The sequence below is a fragment of the Anabrus simplex genome, chromosome 2 (genome assembly GCF_040414725.1).
Source record: "Anabrus simplex isolate iqAnaSimp1 chromosome 2, ASM4041472v1, whole genome shotgun sequence".
Taxonomy (NCBI): Eukaryota; Metazoa; Arthropoda; class Insecta; order Orthoptera; family Tettigoniidae; genus Anabrus; species Anabrus simplex.
Window position 1 is genome coordinate 482,595,894 of NC_090266.1, and position 27,879 is coordinate 482,623,772.

General features: G+C 36.6%; 1 protein-coding gene across 3 annotated transcripts in view; it reads right to left on the reverse strand.

The window, feature by feature from the left end:
* The window catches only part of Rip11 (Rab11 interacting protein), a 302,722-nt gene that overhangs the window by 115,698 nt on the left and 159,145 nt on the right, over window positions 1–27,879 (reverse strand). For 2 of the 3 annotated variants that reach the window (XR_010859089.2, XM_067139175.2), the window contains exon 9: window positions 20,711–20,989. The exons of the other annotated variant lie outside the window; for it this stretch is intronic. Coding sequence is in view for 1 of the 2 variants with exons in the window: in XM_067139175.2 (XP_066995276.1) it covers window positions 20,711–20,989 (279 nt within the window). In the remaining variant the exon portion in view is untranslated. The remainder of the gene's footprint in view (window positions 1–20,710; window positions 20,990–27,879) is intronic. 3 annotated transcript variants of the gene reach the window in all.

Genomic DNA, 27,879 nt, shown 5'->3' on the forward strand with positions numbered 1-27,879 from the left:
TGTATTATTATTATTATTATTATTATTGTTTGATTCAATTCTGTAATCTGATTTCGCTATGTATCAATTAACGCTTGCTTCATTGTATTTAATTTATTATGTGTATATCTGTGTGTGTGTGTTTTAGCATCAAAATAATGTAGAGTGAAACTTACGGCCTAATATCAGATATGGATATACAGTATTATTTGTGATACTACTTTTAAAACATTACAACATATGGTGCAATCCTGTTACAGTAACTGTTGAGTCATCACTCTGTCATTGTATGCATTCAGACTATGAGATAACATTTAGGGAGTTCCTACTTTGCCTGAGACTATTTCATCACAGTCTGTAACACTTTGGAGCTGGGTGGGAGTGACATGTACTCTTTAAGAGATGACGTGAGTGTGACAACTAGTGTCTACATATAGAGGTGTATCCTATAGCAGCAGGACAGTTGGAAGGAGAGTGAGGCCACAGCTGCTCAGTGAGTCAGTGAGATGAAGAAGCAGTTGCAAGGATACATAGTCGTCAGTGACGAAATGGATTATATGTTCGGAGTGTGTTTCGTGTATCTGTTCGGTCGAGTTCTTGTGTCAGTTCGGTGACAGCTGAATATTGAGTTGTCGTAATATAGACTAACAGTTATTGGTGAATTACTTGTAAAGTTGATTGTGAAGTGTGAATATAATTTTAAGCCATGCTATATCTCGTTTGTGAAACTGAAACGATACATCACCAAATTACGTTTGAGATACCCACAGCTGCTGATACCAATTCAAAGGAATAAGTCGTAATAACACTCAAAATGTTCAAGGTACGAGGCATGTTTTTTAAAATTTTTATATGAAAGCTTGTACATTACTCTACTTTTCAACATAATTCCCACCAATATTGAGGCACTTGTCATATCGTACAACGAGCTTTTGCATACCATCCTCATAGAAGTTGGCTGCCTTCAAGAAACTTGAGGAAACACATCAGATAACAACGTAATCGTAAAGATTCTGTTTTCTCTCATTGCTCGGTCAACTGCCTGCACCAAATCTTCACTAATGACTGAAGGTCGCCCACTCCGTTCTTCATCATGCACATCTTTGCGGGGTCACCTTTAAATGCTCAAACCCATTTCGTAACCATACCATCGCTCATAATGATTGGTCTGTAAACTGCACAGATCTCATGATGAATATCGATAGCTTTCAAACCTTTCGCACTCAGTAAACGAATAACAGACCGGACTTCACAGTCGGCGGGACGCTCGATCGGCGAGGCCATTTCAAATGCTTGCCAACAAACGTGTACAAGGGCGACTATTGCCGTAATGGCGTCTCAGCCTTGCCAATAGATGCAGGTACACAGCGTGCATGCACGGAATGCCGACCGCAGCGTTGCGTCGGCGGAATATCAAAACGATACTTACTTAAAAAAACGTGCCTCGCACAATTAAGTGAACCAGTAGCGATAAATTTCTTGTACAACTTTTAAATGTCTGGTCAAGAGGACTTCAAATTTAATGCCTAGAATTTCTTTCAATTGTAATTTCAGAATTTTATATTATTATCTATATTATCACAATAAGTCTTGCCATTTCAATTATAAATTTAAAGAATATATTTTGTTTAGTATCAAATACAATTAATTGTTTTATTTCAATAGTAGATAAGATAACCTCAAAATTTTTTTTTTGCTAGTTGCTTTACGTCGCACCGACACAGACAGGTCTTATAGCGATGATGGGACAGGAAAGGGCTAGGAGTGGGAAGGAAGCAGCCATGGCCTAAATTAAGGTACAGCCCCAGCATTTGCCTGGTGTGAAAATGGGAAACCATGGAAAACCATTTTCAGGGCTGCCGACAGTGGGGTTCGAACCTACTATCTCCCGAATACTGGATACTGACCGCACTTAAGCGACTGCAGCTATCGAGCTCGGTTCTCAAATTTTAATGGTGAAACCAAACGACAATCTCCTTTCCCCAGAACCTATATGTTATGCTGTCAAAGTAAGCTTATTACCTCACACCCTAGAGATATTCAAGATGCTCATTATATTACCATTACATTTATTTGTAGCTGGTGCCCATCAACAATTGTATGTGTAAGTAATTAGGTAAGTACTAAGTGTGAATACATAGTCCGACGATTGAATATTTTATTTCATGAATATTTTAATTCTGTTTAATTCTAATTAAAGAGCTAGTCACAATATAAGGAAAACAGATATGCACTGAAAACAAATCTTCTTTGCAACAATTCATCGGCCCAAACAAGAACTGAAATAAAAACTGTTCTCTGGACACTTGGTACACAAAGTCATAGCACAACATGTAATAATGTGGTGCCTAGTCACACACCAAAATTGCTACATGGTAATTAAGTACCTTAATAAAGAGCAATTGCCACCCTCACAGGGATAACAGCTTCATGATACCTTCTCATATTTCTGACAAGGCGCTGCATGTTCGGTCGATACAGATGTCCCCACTTTTCAAACGGCATCTTTGAGGGGTTGTAGAGTTTGAGGGGGTGGATTTCTCCTTTGGACTTGTTTGATTGAATTCAAGTCGGGACTTGTCGTGGTCTTGCAGGAATTTCCAAATGACGTTAATGACATTGACATCATGCATTCTAGCATTTATCATGTATCTTGCAAACATACCGTCAAGCAGTTGAGGATCCTCTGTGAATGATCAGGAGATTCATTTTTGTGTGCCTGCCCACACCATAACAGATCCACCTCAATCAACAATGGTAGACTGTACAGCTGTCGGATGAAATCGCTCCCCACGTCTTCTCCAGACTCACAAATATCTGAACGATATACAATATGAAATGGCATTCATCCAAGAACAGCACAGGATGCCAGTGTCTTAGCTGCCAGTGCAGCAAACTGCAGCCCCCTGGATCTTAAATTGGCATCTCGAAGCATGTTCCCGATTCTTTCATACATAACTTGTACTCCAGAAGCCTGTTGTAGATCAACCTGTAGTGCTCATGCTGTAACTTGGCAGTTTTGGAGAGCTTGTAGGCGCACAAAGCAATCCTGTCCTGGAGTGGTTTACTTTTGGTGGCGCATGCCAGGCCTCATGGCAACACTTCCAGTCTCCTGGAAATGTTAACGTTTTCAGGTACCAAATTGTATTCTGAGCTACCCCAAGCATTCTGACCACAAATCAATGAGTAGCCTTCCTGAAGTAGTAAAAGAGCATGAGTGGCTTCATTCAATGACAACTGCTTCCCCTGCTGCCTATAGGCCCACATGGTCAGCCACGACTTGTAAACACTACACTCCACACAGACCAACCTTCGCACATTTGAACTGAGACAATAGTACATTTCAACTGACACTGACACCCACCAAACATATGGATGAGAGTGGAGCCCTCTATTAAGTAAATAGGACATGTTACTGCTGTAATAGTTCAATCCACATCCCACTATGCATTCGTACAATGTAGTTAGATACATTTAAAGATGTGACCAAATTTCTTTTTTGAGCAGTGTATGAAGTCAGCTAACAATGAATTAGAAATTTAATATATTAACTCTTGTTTTCAACTAGTTAGATGAATAAGTGAGAATAAGTAAAGGTATGCAACAGCTGAATGAATTCACAACAATTTCTAACCTGTGCTGTGATATTATAGGTAAAACCATACTCTCACTAAAGAGAACACAATTATTTATGCATGAAAAAGGAGCATGGTTAAGATTTTTCTTTCTTTTGTAGGTGAGAAATTATTTGCATTTTGGTTTATGGTACAGGTTACTTACTATAGTCACATCCTAGTTCGTGAACCATGGGCAGCCGCTGAGTGGCCTAGTAAGTGATCCTGAGAGTCAAGATACCAGTTGGTATGGAATGGGAACGGGCATCTCAGACATATTCTGGGTCATGGCTAGAGGCATGATTTTTTCGCATTAACGATAAACGCAACAAAAAATATTTTGAAGCGATTTTGCGATATCTTTACGAATCATATGTTTCTGGTTAAGAAAATATGAATATTATGTTCGCAAATTAAAGCGATAATGCCGTTTTAAAGTGAAATTCAATTATTTCGCGATAAGTGCGATATTACAGCGAAATCTGTAGTGAATAACGAACTTGACATTTTGTTCCAAGATTTTGTATGCAAAGAAAAGGAAGAGCGAAAAAAAGATTCATCAACAGGAAAGAAATATGTTATCATTAATGTTCTGGAAAATCTCTTTAAGAGCATCAACGAAAAGGGGTTGGCTCCAGGTTTTTTGCCAAACGAAATGTTTGGAATGTTGTTCTTGTGGTGGCTGGTAATCCTACCCCGACCTGTCTCCTTACGGCATTGTGCAATCCTGGAATCCCTAATGACGTCTACAAGCAGCACAATTGACTGGTGTACTCGGCTTCGTGGTCAGGTAAAATTAAGAAAGTGATCACAGACAGTAGTGAAGATGGGCCGCTCGACAAGTGTTATGGTGCACAGCAGAGCTGAACAGTTTGCAAGTGAAGTTTTATACGTTTCGGAAAGCAATATTTTAATGTGTAAATTTTGCAATGTTCGTATCGAGTGGGAGAAAGAAGATACTATCTCAAAACATTGTTTTAAAAACAAGGAAGATTCAGAACGTAAATTTAGCACTCCAACAGTGAAATGGCAGGCAACAACAGAAATCTCATTAGATATGCAAAAGAAATAGAATTTATTCACGAAACAACAGCGATGCTACTCAAAGCCAACATCCCGTTGGAGAAGTTATACGACCCTGCAGTCCGGAAATGGCTTCAGAAGTATGTACCAGGTATGTAGAGTCTATCAATTAAACCTCCACAATCAACGATCAGTGATAGTAATTAAACCTTTAATGATTAATTTTAGAATTTCATTAAAGCGAAATTAAAGCGATATGGCAATATCTACTTCGCGAAATAACGCAAAAATTAGTATCCTTCTCGCGAAATCGTTCTAAAATTAATGCGAAAAAATCATGCCTCTAGTCATGGCCCTCTTTTGCTCATATACTATTGTATACAATCCACTGTGGTCCCTAACTTGTTAGAGTAGATATCCTCAGTGGGGCTATGTGTAAGTAGAGTAGCATCCGGCTTCACAGAATTTACCGAGCTAAGACCATTTTAAACAAGCCTTGGACCTATGGGAGTAATTTAGTCTCACTTCCATTTGGCAGACGAGGGACTCCTTGGAAACAACTTGGTGAACAAAATGGAATTTGATGAGAGCTATCAATATTAATGAGGCTAATAAAACAAAGAAAGAAAGAAAGAAAGAAAGAAAGAAAGAAAGAAAGAAGAACTGGCTGAATCAGCAAAGACGTGTCAGGGTCAATGATATTTGGATAAAGGGAGATGACGAGAAAAAGATGGGAGATTATAAAGTATTCTTAACAGGTGTTAAAAAGGGAAGGGCAGAATGTGGAGTAGGACTGCTCATCAAGAATACTACTGCATGCAATATAGTTTATGTTAAGAACATAAATGACGTAAATGATGTGGGCAAATTTAGGTGTTGGAGGAATAAGGACAACAATTGTCTTGGTCTACTCATCATGTGAGGGTGCAGACGAGAATTAAGTTAAACTTTTATGAAGCACTGAGTGATGCTGTCAGGGTCAACAGCAAGGATAGGTTAGTGCTAATTGGCAATTTCATGGGAGAGCTGAAAATAGAACTGAAGGTTACAAAAAGTTGATGGGTAAATTTGGGGAAGATATGGAAGGTAATAGGAATGGAAGGCATTTACTTGCTGTGCTGGTATGGGATTAGCAGTTAAGGTTATATACTTCAAGCATATTTACCACTACACATGGGAGGTTAGGGGCATTAGATCCACAACAGTATACATCATAACAGACTCTGATCTCAGGAAATCTGTCACAAATGTGGAAGTATTCGAGGGATTTTTGATGATACAGGCCACTATCTGATCTGTATTAAACTATATCTAGGCTTAGGATAGAGAAAATGAAATTTGTCTGCAGAGGAATAAAGCTACAAAATCTCCAGGATGAGGAAATTATATTTGATTAGTGAAAAATTCCAAACAATAGACAGTAAGCAGGTTCAGAATATAGAAAGAGAATGAGTGGCATATAGGGATGACTATAAACCGCAAGGGAATTACTAGGAACAAACAATGTGTAAAGATGGGAAAAATCAAATTTATTGGTGGAATTAAGTAAGAGCAGCGTGTATTATTTTTGTTACTCGTCTACAGTAGAACTAACACATCAAGGGTTTTTGACGACTGAGGATGGTCAAGGGCTAGGATTGGGAAAGTAGAGGCCATGGCCTTAATTGAGGTACAGCCTGTTGTAAAAATGGGAAACCAAAAGAAACGATCTTCTGAGCTGCTGACAGTGGGATTCGAACCCACTATCTCCTGAATGCAAGTTCACAGCTGTGTGACCATTACTGTAATGTGAAAATGGGAACTAATATTTACTGGACATAACTGAATTATTACATCAAAGCATCTAAGAGTATTTATTTATTCATCTGTCATGTCGACTTGTGTATCCAGCCGTTATCTATATTATCGGCTATTGTTGGAACTGTTTCCTAACTGTGGAAGTTACCAGACCAATTTAATTCAAGTTATCTATCCATTATTGTCAGGCATTTGACTGGACTATGTGATGCGGTGAATTATCATTTGTAACTTCTGCGCACCTTTGCGGTGCACGCGTTGAATTATGGGACTGGCTACTCGCCTAGCTCGGTGTGAGCTCAGTAGTCTGTAGCAGTCTGCTCGCCGTTACTCTCCAAGATGGCTGTGTTGTGTGAAGCTCCCAAGTGGACGGCTTGGCAAGAAGGGAAAGCTATTATAATGGAGCTTGACTCCGGCGGTTAAAGAATAATTTGAGGGCTAGGCCCTGTTATCCTTTGAAAGTTATCCAGTGTGCTCCAACCTTAATATTTTGTTAATGTAACATGTAAACTTGGTGCTATGAGTTAACCGTTATCGGTATGAAAAGTTTCAAGTGTCTCGTAAGTTGGATATCTTAACTCCAAGTAAGTACTGAAAATTATATTTATTGAAGGGATCCCGTTCGTTCAGGCACTAGTGTGAGTAATTTCATCGTGGACATGAGCAGCATTATAAACGCCAATTTTGGTATAGTGTAACCTTGTAAGCAAAATTTGATATATATTTGAACTGAATCCGTTGGAAAAAGAAAATTTAATGTAATGTAGGGAGCTCGGGATCGCTAGTTATGCATCTATGAGGTGGTATTTTGTGTAAGTGATTTTATCTTACGTTTTTGTCGGTGTGCATTATTGCCAACTGTTTTTCTTGATGTTCATTATGATGATGAATCTTATTATTATTATTATTATTACTTTTATTCTTTTGTAATTCATTTCGGTGCGTATTTTCTCCCTTAATTTTTCCCTGTTGGTTGTATTTGGTGTCTGATTTTGTCCTATTGCCTTCGTGGCTGATTATTTGTACGTGATTATTATTGCATTGTTACGGGCGTTAATGACACCTCATATTCGCATCGTAGCGCATTCCAAGGCCCCCTCTGTTCTAAAGTATGTAAACCGCTGGTAAATTGATTAACTAAAGCTAATGTAAACTGGTACTACCACCTCTTGGATAAATAATAATATATATTATTATAATTTTAATAAAATCTTGAAATTGAAATTTGCTGGTCGAAATTAAGTTTAATTTGGGGGCTTTCTTTGGTTGTCTTATTACGTGTCTTCCTTTGTTTGGGTTCCTTGCTTTTGTCTTTATTACGTCATGTCACCCCTTCTTATCTAATCTGAAGATACGTTAATATTTTGGGTGGCTTTGGTGATTATTATGGGATCTTGGCTTCGCATCGGTAACGGGTAGCTCCTGTTGGGTGCTTCAGTGTTCTTTAATTATTTTTATGAGCGCACCGTTAATTGTAAATTTCCTTTAATATACTTCATTTTGTTGGGGTTGCTGTGCGCTATTATTTTATTGTGTTTTCATCTAGCTCGTTTCTTTGGTGTAATGTTTATTCGCGGTTGGAGCCACTAATTTTTCTTCTTTTTCGTGTGTCCTTGTGTGCGTCTTGTAATTTAGTATTTTAGTAGTGTAGCAAATTTCAATTTTAAAGTGATTTTATATCGCGGGCCCGCATATCGGTTGCAACCAATTTTTAAATAATATTATTTTCTGCATGTAAGGTAATGAGTTATTAATGAATTTTCAAACCTTAATTTCGGCGGAAGCCTATGTTAATGTGAGCTTCATTTCTCCTTAATTTCAACTTTATTTTAAAATACTGTTTTTCTCATCTAGTTTGATTGCATTTTTAAATTTTAGAAAAAGAAATATATATATATATATATATATTTATTGTTCTTATTTTATACCATTTTCAAATTACATTTGCTTAGTAAATTTTCTTCATTTTAAATTTATCTGGTGTGTCATTTAGTAGCTAGCAATATTTACCTGGCAACCTGTCAAAGTCATGTAAGACCCTGGCCTTTTTATTCTCGCTTTTGCCCTCCACGCTTCATATTACTTTATGCTACTGCCTTTCGGTAAGTATTGTGCTTGTTTTCTTCTTGATGTTTGTGCTTTTCTTTTGAATGTTTGGTTTACTAATTGGTAAGGTTGCAATTACCACACGGCCAAATCAGAGCAGCTTGTAAACGTAAATAGAAGGTGTATCAGAAATGAATCCAAACAAAGACTAATGTAGAAGGATGAAACAGAGCAGAACAATTATTATTATTATTATTAATAATAATAATAATAATAATAATAATAATAATAATAATAATAATAATAATAATAATCTAATGTTATAGTTTTACCTCCCACTAACCACATTTTGATGGGGTTTTTTGGAGACACCGAGGTAGGATGCTAAAGGGTTTATTGTGTCACCTATTCAATACATTATAAATTTTTAAACACATAGGAATTTATTATTAATTCCATTTGAGACATGTTTCGCCTTTCATTGAGGGCATCATCAGTCAAATTACCTCCTCAAGGCAAAAATCAGGTATCTGATTAGTAATTAAATTGTAAACATTAAGATACATTACAATGGGAAAGTTAAGCAACCAAGAAAAACTTGTTCAGTGATGATACAGTTAAACAATATAGTAGTCGGCACCAATGCGTAAAATCACTGGGTATTTTAGCAAAGTCCAGCAGTGGTGTTCCGAAGAATAATTGACGCTACTCATTAGAAAATCACAGGAAATTGTAAAGTTTATACAAATATTTACATTGAAACACTTGCAAAGACAGTGAGGTGTCTGAATGTTGTCCTGCAGGAGTTCATTTACATGCCAGTAAATCTACCGACACGAGCCTGACATATCTGAATACCCTAAAATACCACCGGACTGAGCCTCAACCACCTGAGCCACTTAGCCCGGCTAAACAATTAATAGCTGTTTCCAAAAAGAAGTCTTGGGAAGATTTTGGTTTGAACCTGGAAAGGCTAGGTCAAGCAGCAGGGAAACCTCTCTGGGCAGAAATAAAGAATCTAAGAAAAGAAGGAAAAAAAAGAAATGAATAGTGTTTTGGGTAAATCAGGTGAACTCATAACAGATCCCAGGGAATTACTGGACAGGCAGATGGAGTATCTTGAAAATCCTCACAATGTGAAAGGAAAACCTTTCAGGCAAACAGCCAAGCTCATGGGGACAATGATGTTTAGTGAAATTACGCTTGAGGAAGTAGAAAGAATGGTAAATAAATTCCACTCTTAAAGGTGCAGGGATAGATAAATAGACCTGAAATTGTAAAAAAAAAAAAATTATTGGGAAGGCAGGGATGAACTGGCTTCATAGAATAATACGATTAGCAAGGAAGGTACTTTCTGATTGGATGAAAGCAGTGATTGCACCTATCTATAAGCAAGGGAACAGGAAGGACTGTAAAAACTATGGAGGTATTTCATTGATCAGTATACTAGGCAAGGGGTTCACAGGCATTCTGAAAGGGAGAGTGTGATCAGGGGTTGAGAGTAAGTTGGATGAAAACCAGTGGGATTTCAGACAACAGAGGGGCTGTCAGGATCAGATTATCAGTATGTGCCTGGTAACTGAAAAATGCTATGAGAGGAATAGACAGTTATGTTTAAGTTTCGTAGACCTAGAGAAGACAGATGACAGAGTACCGAAGGAAATGGTGTTCACCATAATGAGCCACTATGGGATCAAGTGTAGATTATTAAAGCAATCAAAGGCACTAATGTTGACACAATTGGCCTGCGGTGTGAATTGATGGTACTTACAGGGGTTAGACAAGTCTGCATTCTTTCACCTTTGTTGTTCATAGTTTACATGGATCATCTACTGAAGGGTACCAAGTAGGAGGAAGGGAGTCAGTTAGAAATGTAGTAAGCAGTTTGACCTACGCCAACGACTTGGTATTAATGGCAAATTGTGCTGAAAGCCTACAGTCTAATATCTTGGAACTTGAAGATAGGTGCAATAACTATGATATGAAACTTAGCTTTTCCAAGACAAAAGTGATGTCAGTAAATATGAAACCTAAGAGAAATTAATGTCAAGTTGGGAATACAAACCTGGAACAGGTAGATGTTTTTGAATATTTGTATGTATGTTGGGTATTCAGCCCGAAGGCTGGTTTGTTCCTCTACAGCCCCACCAACAGCTGTCATAGATAGTCTAGGTGTCACTGAAGAGGCATACTAGGGAAGTGAGGAGTGAGGTAGTTTCCCGTTGCTTTCCTCACTGAGCTAGAAGTAGCTATTGCATATCAGTCTGCCAAGCCCACAGAAATGCATGCACCAACCGACCCTATGAGTGATATTTTCACACCGTTCATAACAGGAACTGGCTGCATAAGGAATGGCATTACTGGCATCGCTCATACCTCGGTCACTGAAAGTTAATGAAAGTAACAAATTCATTCTAGCCCATACCAGAAGACATAGTGCACTGTAAACACTACATCCTGCCAGCAAAGGCATTTCAAATATTTAGGATGTGTATTCTCGCAGGATGGCAGCAATGAAAGTGAGATTGAATCAAGGAGCAGTGAAGCTAGTGCAGTGAGTTCGCAATTACAATCAACAGTATTCTGCAAGACAGAAGTCAGCTCCTGGATGAAACTATCTTTACAACGGTCTGTTTAGAGACCAACTTTGCTTCCCGGGAGTGATAGCTGGGTGACTCAGGATATCTTATTCATAAGCCGGAAGTAACAGACATGAGAGTAATGAGAATGATCACGAGTACAAATAGGTGGAAACAATGGCAGGGAGATACTTGGAAGGAGGATATAAAGGCTAAGTTACAAATGAACTTGACTGATGAAGCCGTACGCATAAACCGGCTTCGGAGGTGGGGTCATGTGAGGTGAATGGATGGGCTAAGTTGCCTAGGTAATGGACTCGATTATGGCTGGTAAGAGAAGTAGAAGGAGGTAAAGTTCTATGGTTTGACTCAGTTTCTAATGATTTAAAAATAAGACATACAGAACTAAACAAGGCCACAGAGCTAGTTACAAATAGGGGATTGTGGAGGCATTTAGTAAATTCACAGAGGCTTGTAGACCGAATGCTGAAAGGCATAACGGTCTATAATGTGTGTTGGTATTTGTTGTTTCCTGTTTCAAAACTGGATGTAATGATGATCAGGAGTAAATATTAAAACAAATTAATGGAATTCAATATTTCTGCAACCTATGATTGCAAATTAGTGCATCAGTAAGTGTATGTTTTTTTTGGATACGTTTGATACAATAATGTTGGTTTCATTCTGCTATTCAACTGGAACTAATATGTATCATTTTATAATAATGTTATTGTTTTAACGTCCCACTAACTACTCTGACGACAGTTTTTTGAGACCTGCTGGAGTTCTTTTACGTGCCAGTAAATCTACCAACACGAGGCTGATGTATTTGAGCACCTTCAAATACCACCGGACTGAGCCAAGATCGAACCTGCCAAGTTGGGGTCAGAAGGTCAGCACCTCAACTGTCCGAGTCATTCAGCCCGGCTTATATATCTTTCTCATTAGATCTCTGGTTGAAAATCATCATGGATTTTTCAAATTTCTAATTTAAAAACATTTTTTTAAACACTAAACCCAAGGCGTAACAGCCCGAAGAGTCATGGCCTACCAAGTGACCGCTGCTCAGCACAAAGCTAATTTAATCAGTTGTTGCAAATCTCTAGTCTATATGTCTTTGGGAAGAAATACAATGAAAATACTTCAAAATGTTGTGAAACTAGAATAACTTAGGTGTAACACATGGGATCATTCTGATATTCTAGTTTATAAATGTTTATAAATGTTTTGGTAGGTTAATGTAGTAAGTATTAGAACATGGCTTCTTCTTGTGGACGTTCCTTCTCCTCTCAGGTGGTGGATGTGGTAGATGTGGGCCCAGTTTATTCAACCTCAGTTAACATTTAACTACACATTAAAGTAATTTAACAGTGACTTAACCAAATTAGAATTTAATCTACATTGGTTAAGCCTAACAATCTGTTAAATTCTTAGTTAGCTTAACTGCCCTGTTTCAAGCAGTAAAATTGTTTGTTAGCTAAGACGTATTTAATATGGCAGGTGCATTACATGCAAAACTTCCATGATTTCCATGATTTGACTGAACAGTTTATATGTTTCTTATATATCCTCTCTAAACAGTTTCCAGTCCTGATGTAAGTTCCATTGTACCTCATTCCTGCTTTGTGCTCTTATTTGAGGATTTAATACTGGAATTAACAGACACTTTCTCAAGGGATAACCATTAACTGGGATTTCTAATACACATTTTTGAATCAGAGACAATTTGTATATTTCACCGACTTTTGCCTTCATTTAGGTTGGTATGTTCCTGCACTTGAGCAGTATCTCTCCACACTGTCATAGGCATTTTCTTTCTCTGTGATTCTTTTCATGTTTTTGTATAGTTGTTTTCTTTGCTTAATTGTATATTGGTTAACTTTGGCAAGCACAATAAATTCATTAACATTTTTCTGTCAAGCCTCACTTTTGGCTTTGAACACAGATCCATTCGTTTGCTTATTTTTTTATTTTATATGTATATATATGTTTGGAAATACTTTCCAAGAGGGCTTCACTCAAAAGAAAAGAAATTTGAATCACACATTTTCATACTCTCCACTTTTCCCAAATTGTGTTGGTCTATTCAGCAAGGCGGGATATTAAAGAGTTGTAACTTCTGCAGCAGTTATAATAGTGCAGGCAATAGACAGGGTATTTCAAACAGCATTCAACTGTTCCATCTATCACGAAGGTAATAATTTCTTTAAATAATGCAATACTGCTGTAAATTTCATTTCAAGAAAGGATTTCAACAGAATATACAGTATTTCACTGGTGATATAGCTAACAGTCATTGTATAGTTATCGATTGTCCCTCTTCATATTCAAATATTGCATAGTTTGTTACAATCATAAACAAAGGTATAGTGTAGTCAAGAAAATATAAATGAAAATCAGCTGATTCCTGTATTCTTATCATTTGTAGTTCTGAGCAGGTAGTTCAAGGTGTCCATAATTTATACTTCGCACCACTGATCTTTCAGTATTTAAGAGGGTTAGCTAACAATAAATTTTTGTATCCTAATAATTGCAATTCAAATTCCCGGCGTAGTTTTGACAGAAGTTTTTTTTTTTTTTTTGAGAAATTATTGTAGACAACCTCTTATTTTTCAGCATTTAAGGACACTTATTCTCTGTCCTGCAGAGTAGGGAAAATAATAGTAATCCACCAGCTGTAATAATCATATAACCACATTTCAGTTGAGAATTGTAGTGTAGATATGGTATATTAGATAGTAGGCTATCTTACCTGTTATATTCGTGTGATCTATGTGTACGGTAACCCTTTCGATACTTTTCATTTCTATTAGTGCATAGTCGGATAAAATAATACCAATATTAACCTTTTAAGTGCTGAGTTACCAGTTGACTGTTCGGTACCTCTGCTGAATTTTTCATTTGTATGTAAAAAAAAAATTGTAGAAGCCTCAATTTTGAAATTATCAGTGGGGTGATTAGCTTAAAATGTTTATACAGTCAATGCTGATTCTTTATAAATCTAAATGTAAATGGAAAATCCTACACTTATGTTCAATATTATTTTGAGAGAAAAAAAATTACATTTTTTGTGCCTGCATGTACATCATCCTTGCACAAAGTAGAGAGACCAAAATAAAATATTTCCTAAAATCTGTAGGCAACTAATACGTGTAATTCCTCACAAGTACATAAGCTGATATTTTAAAATGCTCTCTATACCAGGAATGTGGTGAGAGCTCAATGTTTTCCATCCATTGTTTGTGATACTGTTTTGTTTCAACAACAACCAGCAGCACCAACTCCACTGCCACAAAAGTTTTTAAAAAATTAATGATTTTGGAGTAGTCATCAAACAATATTTGGCTCCCAGAGTCTGTCACAGTTACTTGAAAATCTGGTGGAGAAAAGTCATCCGTCCACCACGAAAATAGTAATGAAACAGCTTTCGAACTCATTGTGATTTTCTTCTTTCGTTTAGAAGGAGGCTCTGTTTCTTTCTCACTTACAATATTTTCATCACTCTGTATCACTCTCACTTTCAAAATCGCTTAACAATTAATTAAAATCATCTTCAACAAATTCCGCTATGGTTAATTACTGAATGATTCTTTGATCCGAAATAATATCGCTGCGAGAGCAACTAACTTGGTGTTCCGCCATGCTTGTTTACATCACAAATTAACTCCACAGACATCTACAAAAAGCTCTGCAAGTCACTTCCCGAAGCTATAAGCCATGATCAATTAGTTCTACATAATGCGCAACAGATGGCAGAACATGCCAGAGATCGAATCGGAACTCGAGAGTGATATATATCACAAATATTACACTAATATTTACTGAACCACCTATTCAATACATTCCACTATTTTATGTGGTTAAAATTTTACATAATACTAAAAAGTCTTAAGGTACATGTTTCACCCTTTTTATGGGCATCATCAGCCTAACTCAATCTTAAAGTTATTGGTTGTGGAACCTACCTAATCTTACAAAATGTAGAATAAAAAAGTTGAACAATGACCTCTTAAAATACTGTACAAGAACATCCAAAATAATGACAATGCACAGAAAGTTTTGTTAAGTATACTGAGAAATAACGGTTTTTAAGACTATAACATGATCAATCTTGAATATGTGAGCGTCTAAAACCAAAATGATCTTCCACACCATTAGGACTTTGAGTGTGAAAGTAAATTCATCCTAGGGGAACATCTGACAATTCTCATAACATGAGTTCAAGATGGTAAGACCAATGTCAAATATATTTACAACTGAAGTGTGAACATATCAAGCGTTGTAAAAAATACGGCTGTTATTATCATGAAGTCATAGAAAAATGTATTGGACTTGTTGATGGAGATGTTGTTAATGATAAAATGTTGAGGTGTCAAAGCTAGCTGATGCCACTGCTGTGATATGTTGGTCAACTACTGGTTCCAAAAGACGGTCAAGTGGCTGTAATTATCCCTATAGAAATACTTGATCAAGGAAGTGATTGTGTTTTTGTTCGTACGGAGCATGTTAAGTACGTCAGATTGTTCCAGCATCGCTAGCTTGACTGACTGGTTACATCGCGCATTCCTATCTACGAAATGTCACTAAAATTTATCACAAATGGAACATAATAATTGCCTTTACTTAAATGAAGTGAAAAATCTGCGGTAAATTAAGAAATACCGTCGTTATTAGAGAAATATGAATACATACTTAAGGTCTGCAGACAGGATTCCTTTATGTCGTATTCCGCTGCTGGTGCCGTCTTTTGTTAATTTCTTGAGGTCCAGGGCTAGCACCGAGGAATGGGAGCGCTATGTCTCTGGATTCTCATTATCTTTGTCCATATGACTAGAGTGGCCAATTCAAACAGCAAAATGGAGGTCAACAGCATTCACGATGTTATTTCGTTCTTCAATGAGGCAAATGACCATATTACAGTGATATGGCTGGAACTCTACGGAAAAGCAACTAAGGACGCATTCAACAACTTGGTGCTGCACATTACAGAGAAATATCTTAAGTACCACAAAAAATTATTTTTGTTGAAAGAAAAATGGCATGATCCCCAGACCAATAAATATTTTTTATTTCTGTTCGAACGAAAACAGCATGATCCCTGGACCAATAAATCACCAGTCCACAGAATTCTTATGTACATTGGCGCCTATTAAATCTCTTGCGTATCGCAATACAATTCAGGAAATGATGTCATTGACAACTGAAGCAATGAAATGAAAGCAAAGAACTTCAGTGAACACAGACATCACACACAAAATTGTTGACAGTGTAAGACAAACAAAAGACGTGTGTGTTACTGTGAGCGTAGCACCAAAGGTACTTGTAAAGTAGGTGCACATAATATTCTCCAAAAATAAAATATTTCTTAATTTACTGCAGATTTTAGACTTCAACTGTGTAAAAGCAATTATGTTCCATTTGTGACAAATTTTACAGTGACATTTCGTAGATAGGAATGCGCGACTTAACCGACTGACCTTTCTACTAGTCACATGTAACTCGAGAGTGAACCGTGAAACTAAAAAAAAAACTAAAGTTCTCGGTGCACCGTCCATAGATGGGCGTAGCAGTGCTTGATCGGCCGCATCAGCCCTCCTATAGGCGGGTGTAGCACTCATCGGGTTGATCTGTCTACGCATTTAACTTTGTCGGTAATCCTTGAGTAGATCTTGCAAATTCAAAACTTTAATTGCAATTTTCATTTCTGTTTGTGCTTAGTAATAACCTATTGTAATTAGGATACATCTGAACATCGTTTAAAATTGATTGTAGTGTATTGTAGTATCTTATTAGAAATTAGCATGCTTATTCTCTTATTGTACTTAGGATTCGTCTGAACGTAGTTTAAACATTATTGAGAGCATTGTAGTACCTTATTTAAAATAGGCCTGCTTATTCTCTGTAACGGCAGTTTACATCCTGATAGGGTGTTGTTGGATAAAAATATGGTATGACTAAGTAGTATTGTACCGGGCGAGTTGGCCGTGCGCGTAGAGGTGCGTGGCTGTGAGCTTGCATCCGGGAGATAGTAGGTTCGAATCCCACTATCGGCAGCCCTGAAGATGGTTTTCCGTGGTTTCCCCATTTTCACACCAGGCAAATGCTGGGGCTGTACCTTAATTAAGGCCACGGCCGCTTCCTTCCAACTCCTAGACCTTTCCTATCCCATCGTCGCCATAAGACCTATCTGTGTCTGTGCGACGTAAAGCCCCTAACAAAAAAAAAAAAAAAAAAAAAAAACTAAGTAGTATTGTTGTGTAGTAATATATTAATTACCTTATTGTCGTGTGATATTTTTGTAGTAACCTTTCATTTTTCTTGTCTTTATTCTGTAAAGAATGACTAAGGAGTGCAAATGTAGGAACTGTGGGTGTGGCTAGGCATTAAGGAGTATGAGAGAGGAGTTGGAGAGTTTGAGGGACATAATTAGGATTTTCTCAGAGAACAGGAAGGAAAGTAGGCCTCCCTCAAACAATGCACAGGATACAGTAGGTATAAAAGAGGGATGGGAAGGAAAGGGGGGAACTGTAGAAGACAGGTGGTCTAATTTTTTAAGGGGAAAAACATTGCAGTCTAAGGGCTCTATTCAGGATCAGAATTCAGGACAGGTGCTGTGAGAAATCGGTACGAGTCACTGCAGGTCGAACAACAGACGGATGATGAGGAATAGAGAACTGTTGCTGAGAAGGGTGAAAGTAAGAGGAAAGGAAAAGGTAGGAAAGGGAAATGTGGAGTAGAGGATAGTAAAAGACAGGTGAAAGAGGGTCATGGAAGGCAGAAAAGGGAGGAGGAAGTAGCTTCTGCAGCCATCAGGAAAGATAGGGCTGACCAGGAGGGGAGGGGATCATATGAGGTGGGTAGGGTTGAGTCTTTGGTCATGGGGGATTCCAATGTTTGTGCCCCGTTGGCAGAAAGTATGATATTGATGAATCGTGTATTCATGATTGGCGGAAGAAGGAAAAACTTCTAAAAAGTAACAGCGATCGCAGAGCTTTCCGCGGGCAGAGTGCAGTGGTTCCGGAAATTGAAAAACGACTCCATAAATTTGTGATAGTAAAACGCGAGTTTGGATATAGTGTTTCTAATGAAATGTGTCAATTGAAAGCGCTAGAGATCTCAAATGAACTCAAAAACACAGGGTTTTAGTGCAAGCCGTGGATAGATCCGAAACTTTTATCGGAGAACGGGATTGTGTATTCTGAGACGTACGTCTATTTCACAATGTTTCCCTGGGGCATATGAAGAAAAATGAACGGCCTTTCAGCGTCACCTTATTCATTTGAGGAAGTAAAATTCTTATTTGCTGTCGCAAATTGGGAATGCTGACCAGACACCTGTCTATTGTGAAATGTCATTGGAAAATACAGTGGGTACGAAGGGTTCTAAACGTGTAACAATCAGAACAGGTGGTAACGAAAAGCAACGATGCACGGTAATGTTGTGCATATTAGCGGATGGAACCAAACTCCCTCCATATGTGGTTCTGAAAAGGAAAACGCTTCCGAAAGGAAACTTGCCGTCTGATGTTATTGTTAGAACACATGAGTCCGGCTGGATGGACAGTGCGTTAGTTGAGGACTGGGTGAAGTGCGTTTGGCAATGTCGCCCGGGAGCTTTGTTACAAAAACGAAACATGCTTGTGCTGGACAGTTACCGAGTACATACAACTGACGCCGTAAAAGATAGGATGAGGAAAGGAAAAACCGATCTTGCAATAATTCCCGGAGGACTCACTTCTATCCTACAGCCGTGGGATGTGTGCATGAACCAGCCTTTCAAAACTGCAATGAAACAGTTGTACACAGAATGGATGTCTGATGGTGATCATGCGTTAACACCAACTAGACGAGTGAAGAGGCCTGAGGTGGGACTAATATGCAGCTGGATCAAGACCGTATGGGCGCGCATTCCCAACAATCTAGTGTCCAAAAGCTTTAAGAAATGTGGAATTTCAAATTTAGTGGACGGTAGTAAGGATAACTATTTGTGGAAAGAAGCCAGCAACAAAAGTTCCTATGGTGAAACTTCAGATGACGACGGTGAATGGTGAATGATCTTAGTATTGGACTGATTTTATTTACAATTTTTGTGGTTTTATTAATTATAAGATGTTTGAATCTATGCTTGTGGTATATTTGAAGAAAATTAAATAGGTATGTAAGTTAATTGATTTTTTTTCCGTATTTTGCTGTCTCAAAGTTAGGGTGCGGGTCTTATTCGGTGGCGAGTGGTATTCGGGATTATATGGTATATGTGAAATCTATGAAAGAATATGAAGAGATATGAGATAAAATGAGTTATGATTTATGATGAAGATATTATGATGTTATATGAAGAAAATGGGGAATATATTGAAGGAATAAGTAATGCTACAACGAAATATGAGAGGTAAATGATGTAGTTGAAATGTTACGAAAGAAATATTGACACACAGTAGGATCATATACGTTTATTATGCAATAATAATGTATTGTCCGAGAATCCATATCAGATGTTAATGGTGACATGGTAACACATAACATGTAATGTTGTTATAGATTAAGATCATCAAAGGAATCCTTATAAAATTGATGTTACTCACCTGGATATTTTAACTTGATGCTTCTAGTTTGAAATCACATTTTCCCAAAATAATGATGGTATGCATAGGTTAACATGGATAATTATTACCATATTATATAACAAATATAATTGAAGTAGTCTTCAAAGATCACTTTCCCTAGGCAAGATACTTAGAACAACTCGCACATTAGGTCATTTACTGATACATTTGGGCATATATCAGAATATTATCACCTTGTTATTTACGTCCAATGATGATTTGCGCTTAATATTGAATTAATATCAAATATGACAATTGTTAATATAATAATTTAATTTAAAAGAGAAGCAGATTTATGTTGTCGATAGAGAAACTTACCATTTTCCGGAAGCTTATCTTGAAATGCTACCAAACCAAAACATTAATACTTTCCAAACAAGCTTGTCCTAAGAAAGAATCAACAAGAACTGATGTATAGAATGATCTTTCAGATCAATGTAACAAATAACTTCCCATGCTAAAATTTATTTTATAATTTTGTTCATGAATGATTAATTAAATATAAACAATAACTATTTTCAATTGTGATAACAACACAATCAATGCAAATAATATGAGCCTAGATGGTTAGTACATTCCAGAAGAACAAATATCAGTTAATTTCCAAACTTATTCTCAAAGTTTTATTTTCTTTATCTACGTAATTATTTCTTGAATAAATGTTAATAGTTAAGATATTATGTGTTATTTGAAGTTTTCCGTTATAATGTATGTCAACTTAGATTTAAATTGTTGAATTATCAGTTCTCTTGCAATTTAATGATACATCAGATGGAGACGTCCATCAATCCTAATGAGAGATAGAACTTTTTAGACCGAGCTCGATAGCTGCAGTCGCTTAAGTGCGGTCAGTATCCAGTATTCGGGAGATAGTAGGTTCGAACCCCACTGTCGGCAGCCCTGAAGATGGTTTTCTGTGGTTTCCCATTTTCACACCAGGCAAATGAAGATCGAAATAATGAACCCTGATATCTGGTAGGGATTTCTTTATGTCACCTATCCTGGATGCGGGAAGGGTGTAATACTAACTACAAGGATTTCAGTTATACTATTTTTATGTGGATTATTACCTCTGCGAAAATTTTTGAACTTCCGAGCAAGCTTCGACATCTCTTTTTCCTTTTCCTTTTCTTTTTCCTCATCCTTCTTTTCCTGATCCACAGTCTCACCAAAGTTGACAGGATCCTCAGATGGCTTTCTAGGTAATGTTGATGACGGAGAATGATGAGGAGGGAGAGTTTGTGTTGTATTTTCTATAGGCTCCTCTTCTTCTGGTTGACTCGTCAGGAAAGTCTTGGAACTGTCCCATGATCTGCGCTTTGGTGTGTCCATATTAGCAATGGAATGTTCTGAAATTAAATATGAATGAATGAATGAATGAATGAATGAATGAATGACTAAACTTGCCTACTCAACAGTCATGAAAATGATAATGGATCCATTATAGTGATGGATTTAATGAGGTTAAGTTATAAGGAGATTACCACCTTCCAATACTAGTCAATTTTTATATTTATTATTATACTGGAAGGTGGGGATCTCCTTATAACTTAACCTTAGTTGTGTTGAGCCAATACGGGACAAAATATGAGATTTATAAGTTGGGATTTAATGAGACCACTCACTATATTCACAGTTATTTTAACATCAACATATGTAAAATAACTTGTCCTGACTGACTGGCTGATTCATCATCGCAGAGATAAAACTACTGGACATAAAATTTTGAGGAAACATTTATATTACAATGTAGGTACTCACTAAGGGAGGAATTTTGGATATTCCGTCACTAACGGGGTGAAAAGGGGGGTGAATTTTAAAAATGAGTATATCTGTATCTCGAAACTTTAAAAGTTTACAGATGTAGAAATTGGTATTTAGATTCTCCATTAAAAATAAAGAAACACGTATTTTTTTGTTTTCAGAAAATCCCACTAGGAGGGGTGAAAAAGGGTGAAAAATGGGTTGAATGCCTTTAATGAGGATACTTATATCTCAGAAACTGAAGATATTACAGACCTGAAAATTGGTATTTAGAATCTCCTTTAAAAATAAAGAAACATGTATTTTTTGTTTTTGAAAAATCCAATTAATGGGGGTTAAACAGGAGTGACAAATGGGGCGAATTTTTAGAAATTTTTTTAAAATTACTGTATCTATATCTCAAAACTTTAAAAGTTTACAGATGTAAAATTTGGTATTACGAATCTCCTTTAAAAATAAAAAACACGTATTTTTTGTTGCTAAGGGTGTGAAAAAGGGGCGAGGGGTGAAATTTTGAAAGAGGATATCTATATCTCAAAAACTTAAAAGTTTACAGATGTAAAACTTGGTATTTGAAATCCCCTTTAAAAATAAGGAAACACTTGTTAATTTTTTTGTTTTCGCAAAATCCTGTTAAGGGGGTTGAAAAAAGTGGGAAAATTGGTTGAATATCTTTTATGAGGATACTTATATCTCAAAAACTGAAGATGTTACAGACATGAAAATTGGTATTTGGAATCTCCTTTAAAAACAAAGAAACACATATTCTTTTGTTTTTGAAAAATCCAATGAATAGGGGGTGAACGGGTGTGACAAAGGGGGTGGAAATTTGAAAAATTATATCTAGGACTACAATATATCTCAGACACTTAACATGTTACAGACTTGAAAACTGGTACTCGTGTAAAAGTAAAGAGACGTAGATATTTTTTTCGGAAAACCTACTTAAAGGGAACAAGAAAAAAAGGGGATGAACTTTTAGAATGAGAATATCTACAGCATATCTCAAAAATATAACATGTTACAGAAGTGAAAATTGGTATTTTTAATCCCTTTCGAAAATAAGAAACGCATATGTTTTGTTTTAGGAAAAAACACTTGGGGGAGGGGGATGGGCGGGTAGAAAGGACTGAAAAGTAGGTTGAATTCTTTGTATTAGGATACTGATATCTCAAAAACTGAAGACGGTACAGACGTAAAAATTGGTGATTGGAATCTCATGAAAAAATGCATATTTTCTGTTTTCGGAAAATCCACTTATGCGAGGGTGAAAAAATTGAAAAATTAGTGAAATTATTTGCATGAGTCTACTTATATCTAAAAAAACTTGAGATGTTGCAGACATGAAAATTGGTTTTTGGAATCCCTTTTAAAAGTAAAGTAACACATATTCCTTTGATTTTGGAAAATCCAATTAAGAGGGGTGAAAGAATTTAAAAATTTATTAAATTATTTGTATGAAGATACTTACACCTTCTGAAAAATTAAGTTGATACAGGCATGAAAATTGGCATTTGGAATCTCCTTTAAAATGAAGAAAATCGCATTTTAGGGGGAAAATAAACTTTGGGGGGAGGGGGTGAAAAGGAATTGAATTCCTTTTATGAAGACAAATATCTAGAAAATTAAACATGTTAAAGTCGTGATAATTGGTATTTAGAAGCTCCTTTATAAGTAAACACATATTTTTTCTTTTTGGAAAATTCACTTAAGGTGGGAGGGTGAAAGGAGTGAAAAAATTGAATTCTTTTAATGTGGATACTTAGGTCTCAAAAACCGATGGTTACAGACGTGAAAATTCGTGTTTGGAATCTCCTTTTAAAATACAGAAACACGCATTTGGGAGGGGGAATCAACTAAAGAGGAGTAGGGTGAAAAATGAGTTGAATTCTTTTTCTGAGGATACTTATATCTCAAAAAGATGTTATAGATGTGAATATTGGTATTCGGAATCTCCTTTAACAATAAAGAAACACATCTTCTTTTGTTTTTGGAAATCCACTTACGGGGGGAAAGAATTGAAATATTTGTTGAATTATTTGTATGAGGATACTTATATAAATCTCTAAAAGATAAAGATGTTACAGACTTGAAACTTGGTATTTGGAATCTCATTTAAAAATAAACACTTACGTTTTTGTTTTCGGAAAATCAACTTGGTGGGGGGAAGGGTGAAAGTAAGTAAGGAAGGAGTTGAATTCTGTTTAAGAGGATACTTACATCTCAGAAACTGAAGATGTTACAGGCGTGAAAGTTGGTACCGTATAATGAATCTCCATTAAAAATAAAAGCACGTACTTTTTTGTTTTTGGAAAATCCACTTAAGGGGTTGAAAAGAATTGAAGAAGTGGGTGAATTTTGAAAATGAGTACCGGTATATCTGCAGTATACGTCAAAAACTTAGCATGTTACAGACATGAAACTTGGTATATGGAAAGCCTTTTAAAAATACAGGAACACAATACTTCTTCTTTTCGGAAAAGGCACTTAACGGGGGGGGGGTGAAACGAATTGAATAATTTTTAATGAGGATGCTTATATCTCACAAGCTGATGATGTTACAGATGCAAAAATTAGTATTTGGAATCTCCTTTAAAAGTAAAGGAACATGAGTTTCTTTTTGTTTTCGGAAAATGGGAAGGACTGATAAAGAGGTTAATTTCTTTTATGGGGATTGTCACAGCCTATCTCAAAAGCTGAGAACGTTACGACGTGGAGATAGATATTTGGAATCTCCTTTAAAAATAAGCATTTTTTCTGATTAGAGAGAAGACTGTTTCTCATATGTACAGTTCTATGTTGCATGGTCATCTTAGCCCCAAAAGGCAATAGCACAAACGTAATTTACAAGGAGTTTGTGGGGTAAATGAAACTCAATTTATCGCTGAACGTTTATACATTAGGGATTTTCAGATAATGTCGTAGTACAGTACCGAGGAACGATTACTTTTATTATTTTACAAAATCCATGCGAGCGCAGCCACGAGTAACTGCTAGTTTTAAATGAAGGCTGCATCAAAAATGATTTATAAGCATTAATCATAAAAAAATGAATAATTCATTTCAACAGCTATCACATGAGAGCAATTTTGAAGAAATGTGACTTAAAATTTAATCATGATAAGAGTTAAGATACTTTAATCATTTGAATTTTGAATCCTCTTAACACTGGCTTCACTCAAACTGCAGTCTCTCAGGATCTCTTCCATAATGTGTGAATGTCAACAAGTTGGATTCCTGTAGGTTCTAGTGTTCAGTTACTGTTTCATCAACCACCAATAAGAATCAGAAAACTGTGATTAAGATCTACAGTATTATTCATTTTAATATCATCTTATTTAACTTTTTCTAAAGAGCATTCTTTCACAAGTACTGAGTGTGGCAAAATGTATGTTTTTATTAACATTTCACAGCCCGGAATACTAGATGATAGTCTTTTGTGTTCATGTCAACAGAAATGTCAAATTTTCCAGCAGTTTGTCATGGTTCAGACAAAATGAGCCAGAAACATGTAGGCTAATTTTCACATGTCAATAAGTATATAGAAGCTACCGACTAAAATATCCTTTGTCCAATTTCTCGGAGTCCTATGACCAGAGAAAATACCAATAGTATTGCTATAGTTCCCATTAAATTGAAACAGCAGCTATCAAGAAATCATTACCTGCCCATGAGGAAGAGAAAATATAGCTAATTTGTAAACACATGAATACATAAACATATTTCACATGCTCTAAGCATGCAAAGTTGCTGATGATTATACAAAACCATACCAAACTACCACCAATTTCTGGTGTAATGTAAACAAACCCACCAGAGAATCTTACAAGTACAGTAAACCTAGTAAATCTGCTATAGTTCTTGTCCAATTCAAACATCATAACTGAACAGAACACCACCAGCTCTTGCACTTTTAAGGAAAACCATATGTTTTTCAAAAACGCAAGCAACATTTTATTTGGAGTTTGAAAAGATATCATTTTCATTAATTCTTGGATGAACAACAAATATAGTCGTTGCACCTGCAAAAGAAATACATATACACAGCACATATATAATAAGAACGAGAATTACTTGAAATACTTGCACTATGTTGAGTCTTAGATGACAGAACCTTACTGGCAAAAGTTCTAAGCAGAAATATTTCACATAGCAGTTTTCGCAGGTGCAACAACGATATGTTCTTTCAATGTTTTATTAATATTTAGCTATGGCAAATTAATTGAATACTCTACTTTTTACCAACAAACTAAACGAGAGTCCTTATGTCTAGTGAAAATGCAAGTTTCTCTGATAGAGAAAATTCAAAAGGAGTCAGGGGTCTCATTTTAGATCAAAGTTTATTGAAACTGGCAATCATACTGAATATTTTTCCTATATTTGGTTCATCAAGAGAGCAACAACCAATTTTTGATTTATGTCATAATGCCATCTGGATAAAATGAAATACAAAAAATTTCAAAATGTTTTAATGTCAAGTAGCACTATAAGACCAGTTTTAGTGTCTTCTGAAAGAGACTCCCTTAGGAGAAAAAATAAAAATAATAAATTGATTTCACAGCATAAGACACAATCCATTTTTCAAATCATTTCATGGTATTATTTAAGAGGAATTAGCAAAGATATCACACAGAGAATACCAGTCCATGCAGATTTTCTTTGACAAGCTGTATGGGATATGAACATCAGAATAAGAAAACACAAGCTTCACTAAGTGATCATGTATTACTTCTAGAAATTCTAGAAATTCAAAGTCTATGCTAACTCAGGAGTCATTAGTCTAGGTTGGTGTAATTTTATGATAACCACCTCTACTGCTAAAGGTCCTCTTCTAAGCTGAAATCCTGTCTGTTACTTTCAACAACTATCCCTGAATCACTGATTCAACACTAGTACATTCTTCATACATCACAACGATATATTTTCTACATGCCTGAGCAGTCTCATAATTTTTCTACTGAAGAGTAGCTTGATGCTATCAACTTTTGTTCATCAATATAAGTGAGAATATACAGCTAGCATTGACAGCAACTGAAATTTATGAAGTATTTAACTGTCATCTTGCAGACTGTGGAAAGGTACGTGAAATTCTATGCGGAGCATATATCTGCCAAAAAAAAAAATTAGAACTTTCCAGAATACTGAATAATTTTGGAGGTGAACGCTAAAATAAAACTCAGCCATGAAAATGAAGGTTTAGTTTCATTTAGCTATTAATAATATCCACACCTGCTCACCTAAAGAGTCTTACATGACTTATCCAATGCAACATGAAAAATCACGTGTCGTTCAAAAAATGTGATTCACATTTAATTATGTAGCCTACTACAATGGCACAAAGGCAGCATAAAATGACTGCATATTTGACAGGCACCAAGACCTTCACAGATATGTGAAAAACACTAGAAGTACCAGACTAAAGAGTTGCAACGGACCACCAACCAATCACCTACAAGTTATACATCAAGCCATCAAAAATCAAACGTGCAGAAGGAACAGGACCAGAGAGAAACAAATATTGGCACTTCAAACAGGAGGAGACTGATATCATAATAAGAATAACATTGATACCCAATATCACAGTCAAAGAAAGCAGGGCTGTGAAAGAGGCTGCTTATGCAGTTGTACATTCCATTCTCTGTACATCGAAGCCAGGACGACGACGAAGACACATGGGTTTGGAATTATGTCAAAGATGTTGCACCCAAGAAGAAAGGGTTACGACAGTTTCTCTATAATTTATTGTAATACAGTATTGTTCAAATACCTACACAATAGCCTGTAGGGAAATGAAGATTAGACAGTAATAAAAGCCGCTCTGTATGGAAAAAACTCTAAGAAACTTGAGCAATTTGCTGATAGATTGGAAGGAACAAGAAAACACCGATAAAGCTCCTTCAAATTTCCTCCACTCACCAATCCCAAACATTAGCGCCAGGGAAGGAGTCATCGTACAAATTTACGTCGTCGTAAAGACTTCTTCAAAGGATATGAAGCCAGGAAGAGCAACTGGCCTAGATGCCATACAGTAATGCTACGGGCAGGCATGGATTTAACAACGTTATTTGCTTTACGTCCCACTAACTACTTTTACGGTTTTCAGACACGCCGAGGTGCCAGAATTTTGTCCCGCAGGAGTTCCTTTACGTGCCAGTAAATCTACCGACACGGGCCTGACGTATTTGACCACCTTTAAATACCACCGGACTGAGGGCATGTATTTAGAGGTGAGGCCAATGGACCCAGGCCCATCACCATCACATAATTTCATGTTATATGCATATGCTGACATCTATGTTCTGCATCAAATTTGGAACATTTTGGTTTTGAGAGGTTACACAAGATGGTCTAACAAAGTGGCTACTATACTGTTATGTCGCCGGCCCCGAGGTGTAGGAGTAGCGCGCCTGCTTCTTACGCGAAGGCCCCGGGTTCGATTCCTGGCCAGGCCAGGGATTTTTACCTGGATCTGAGG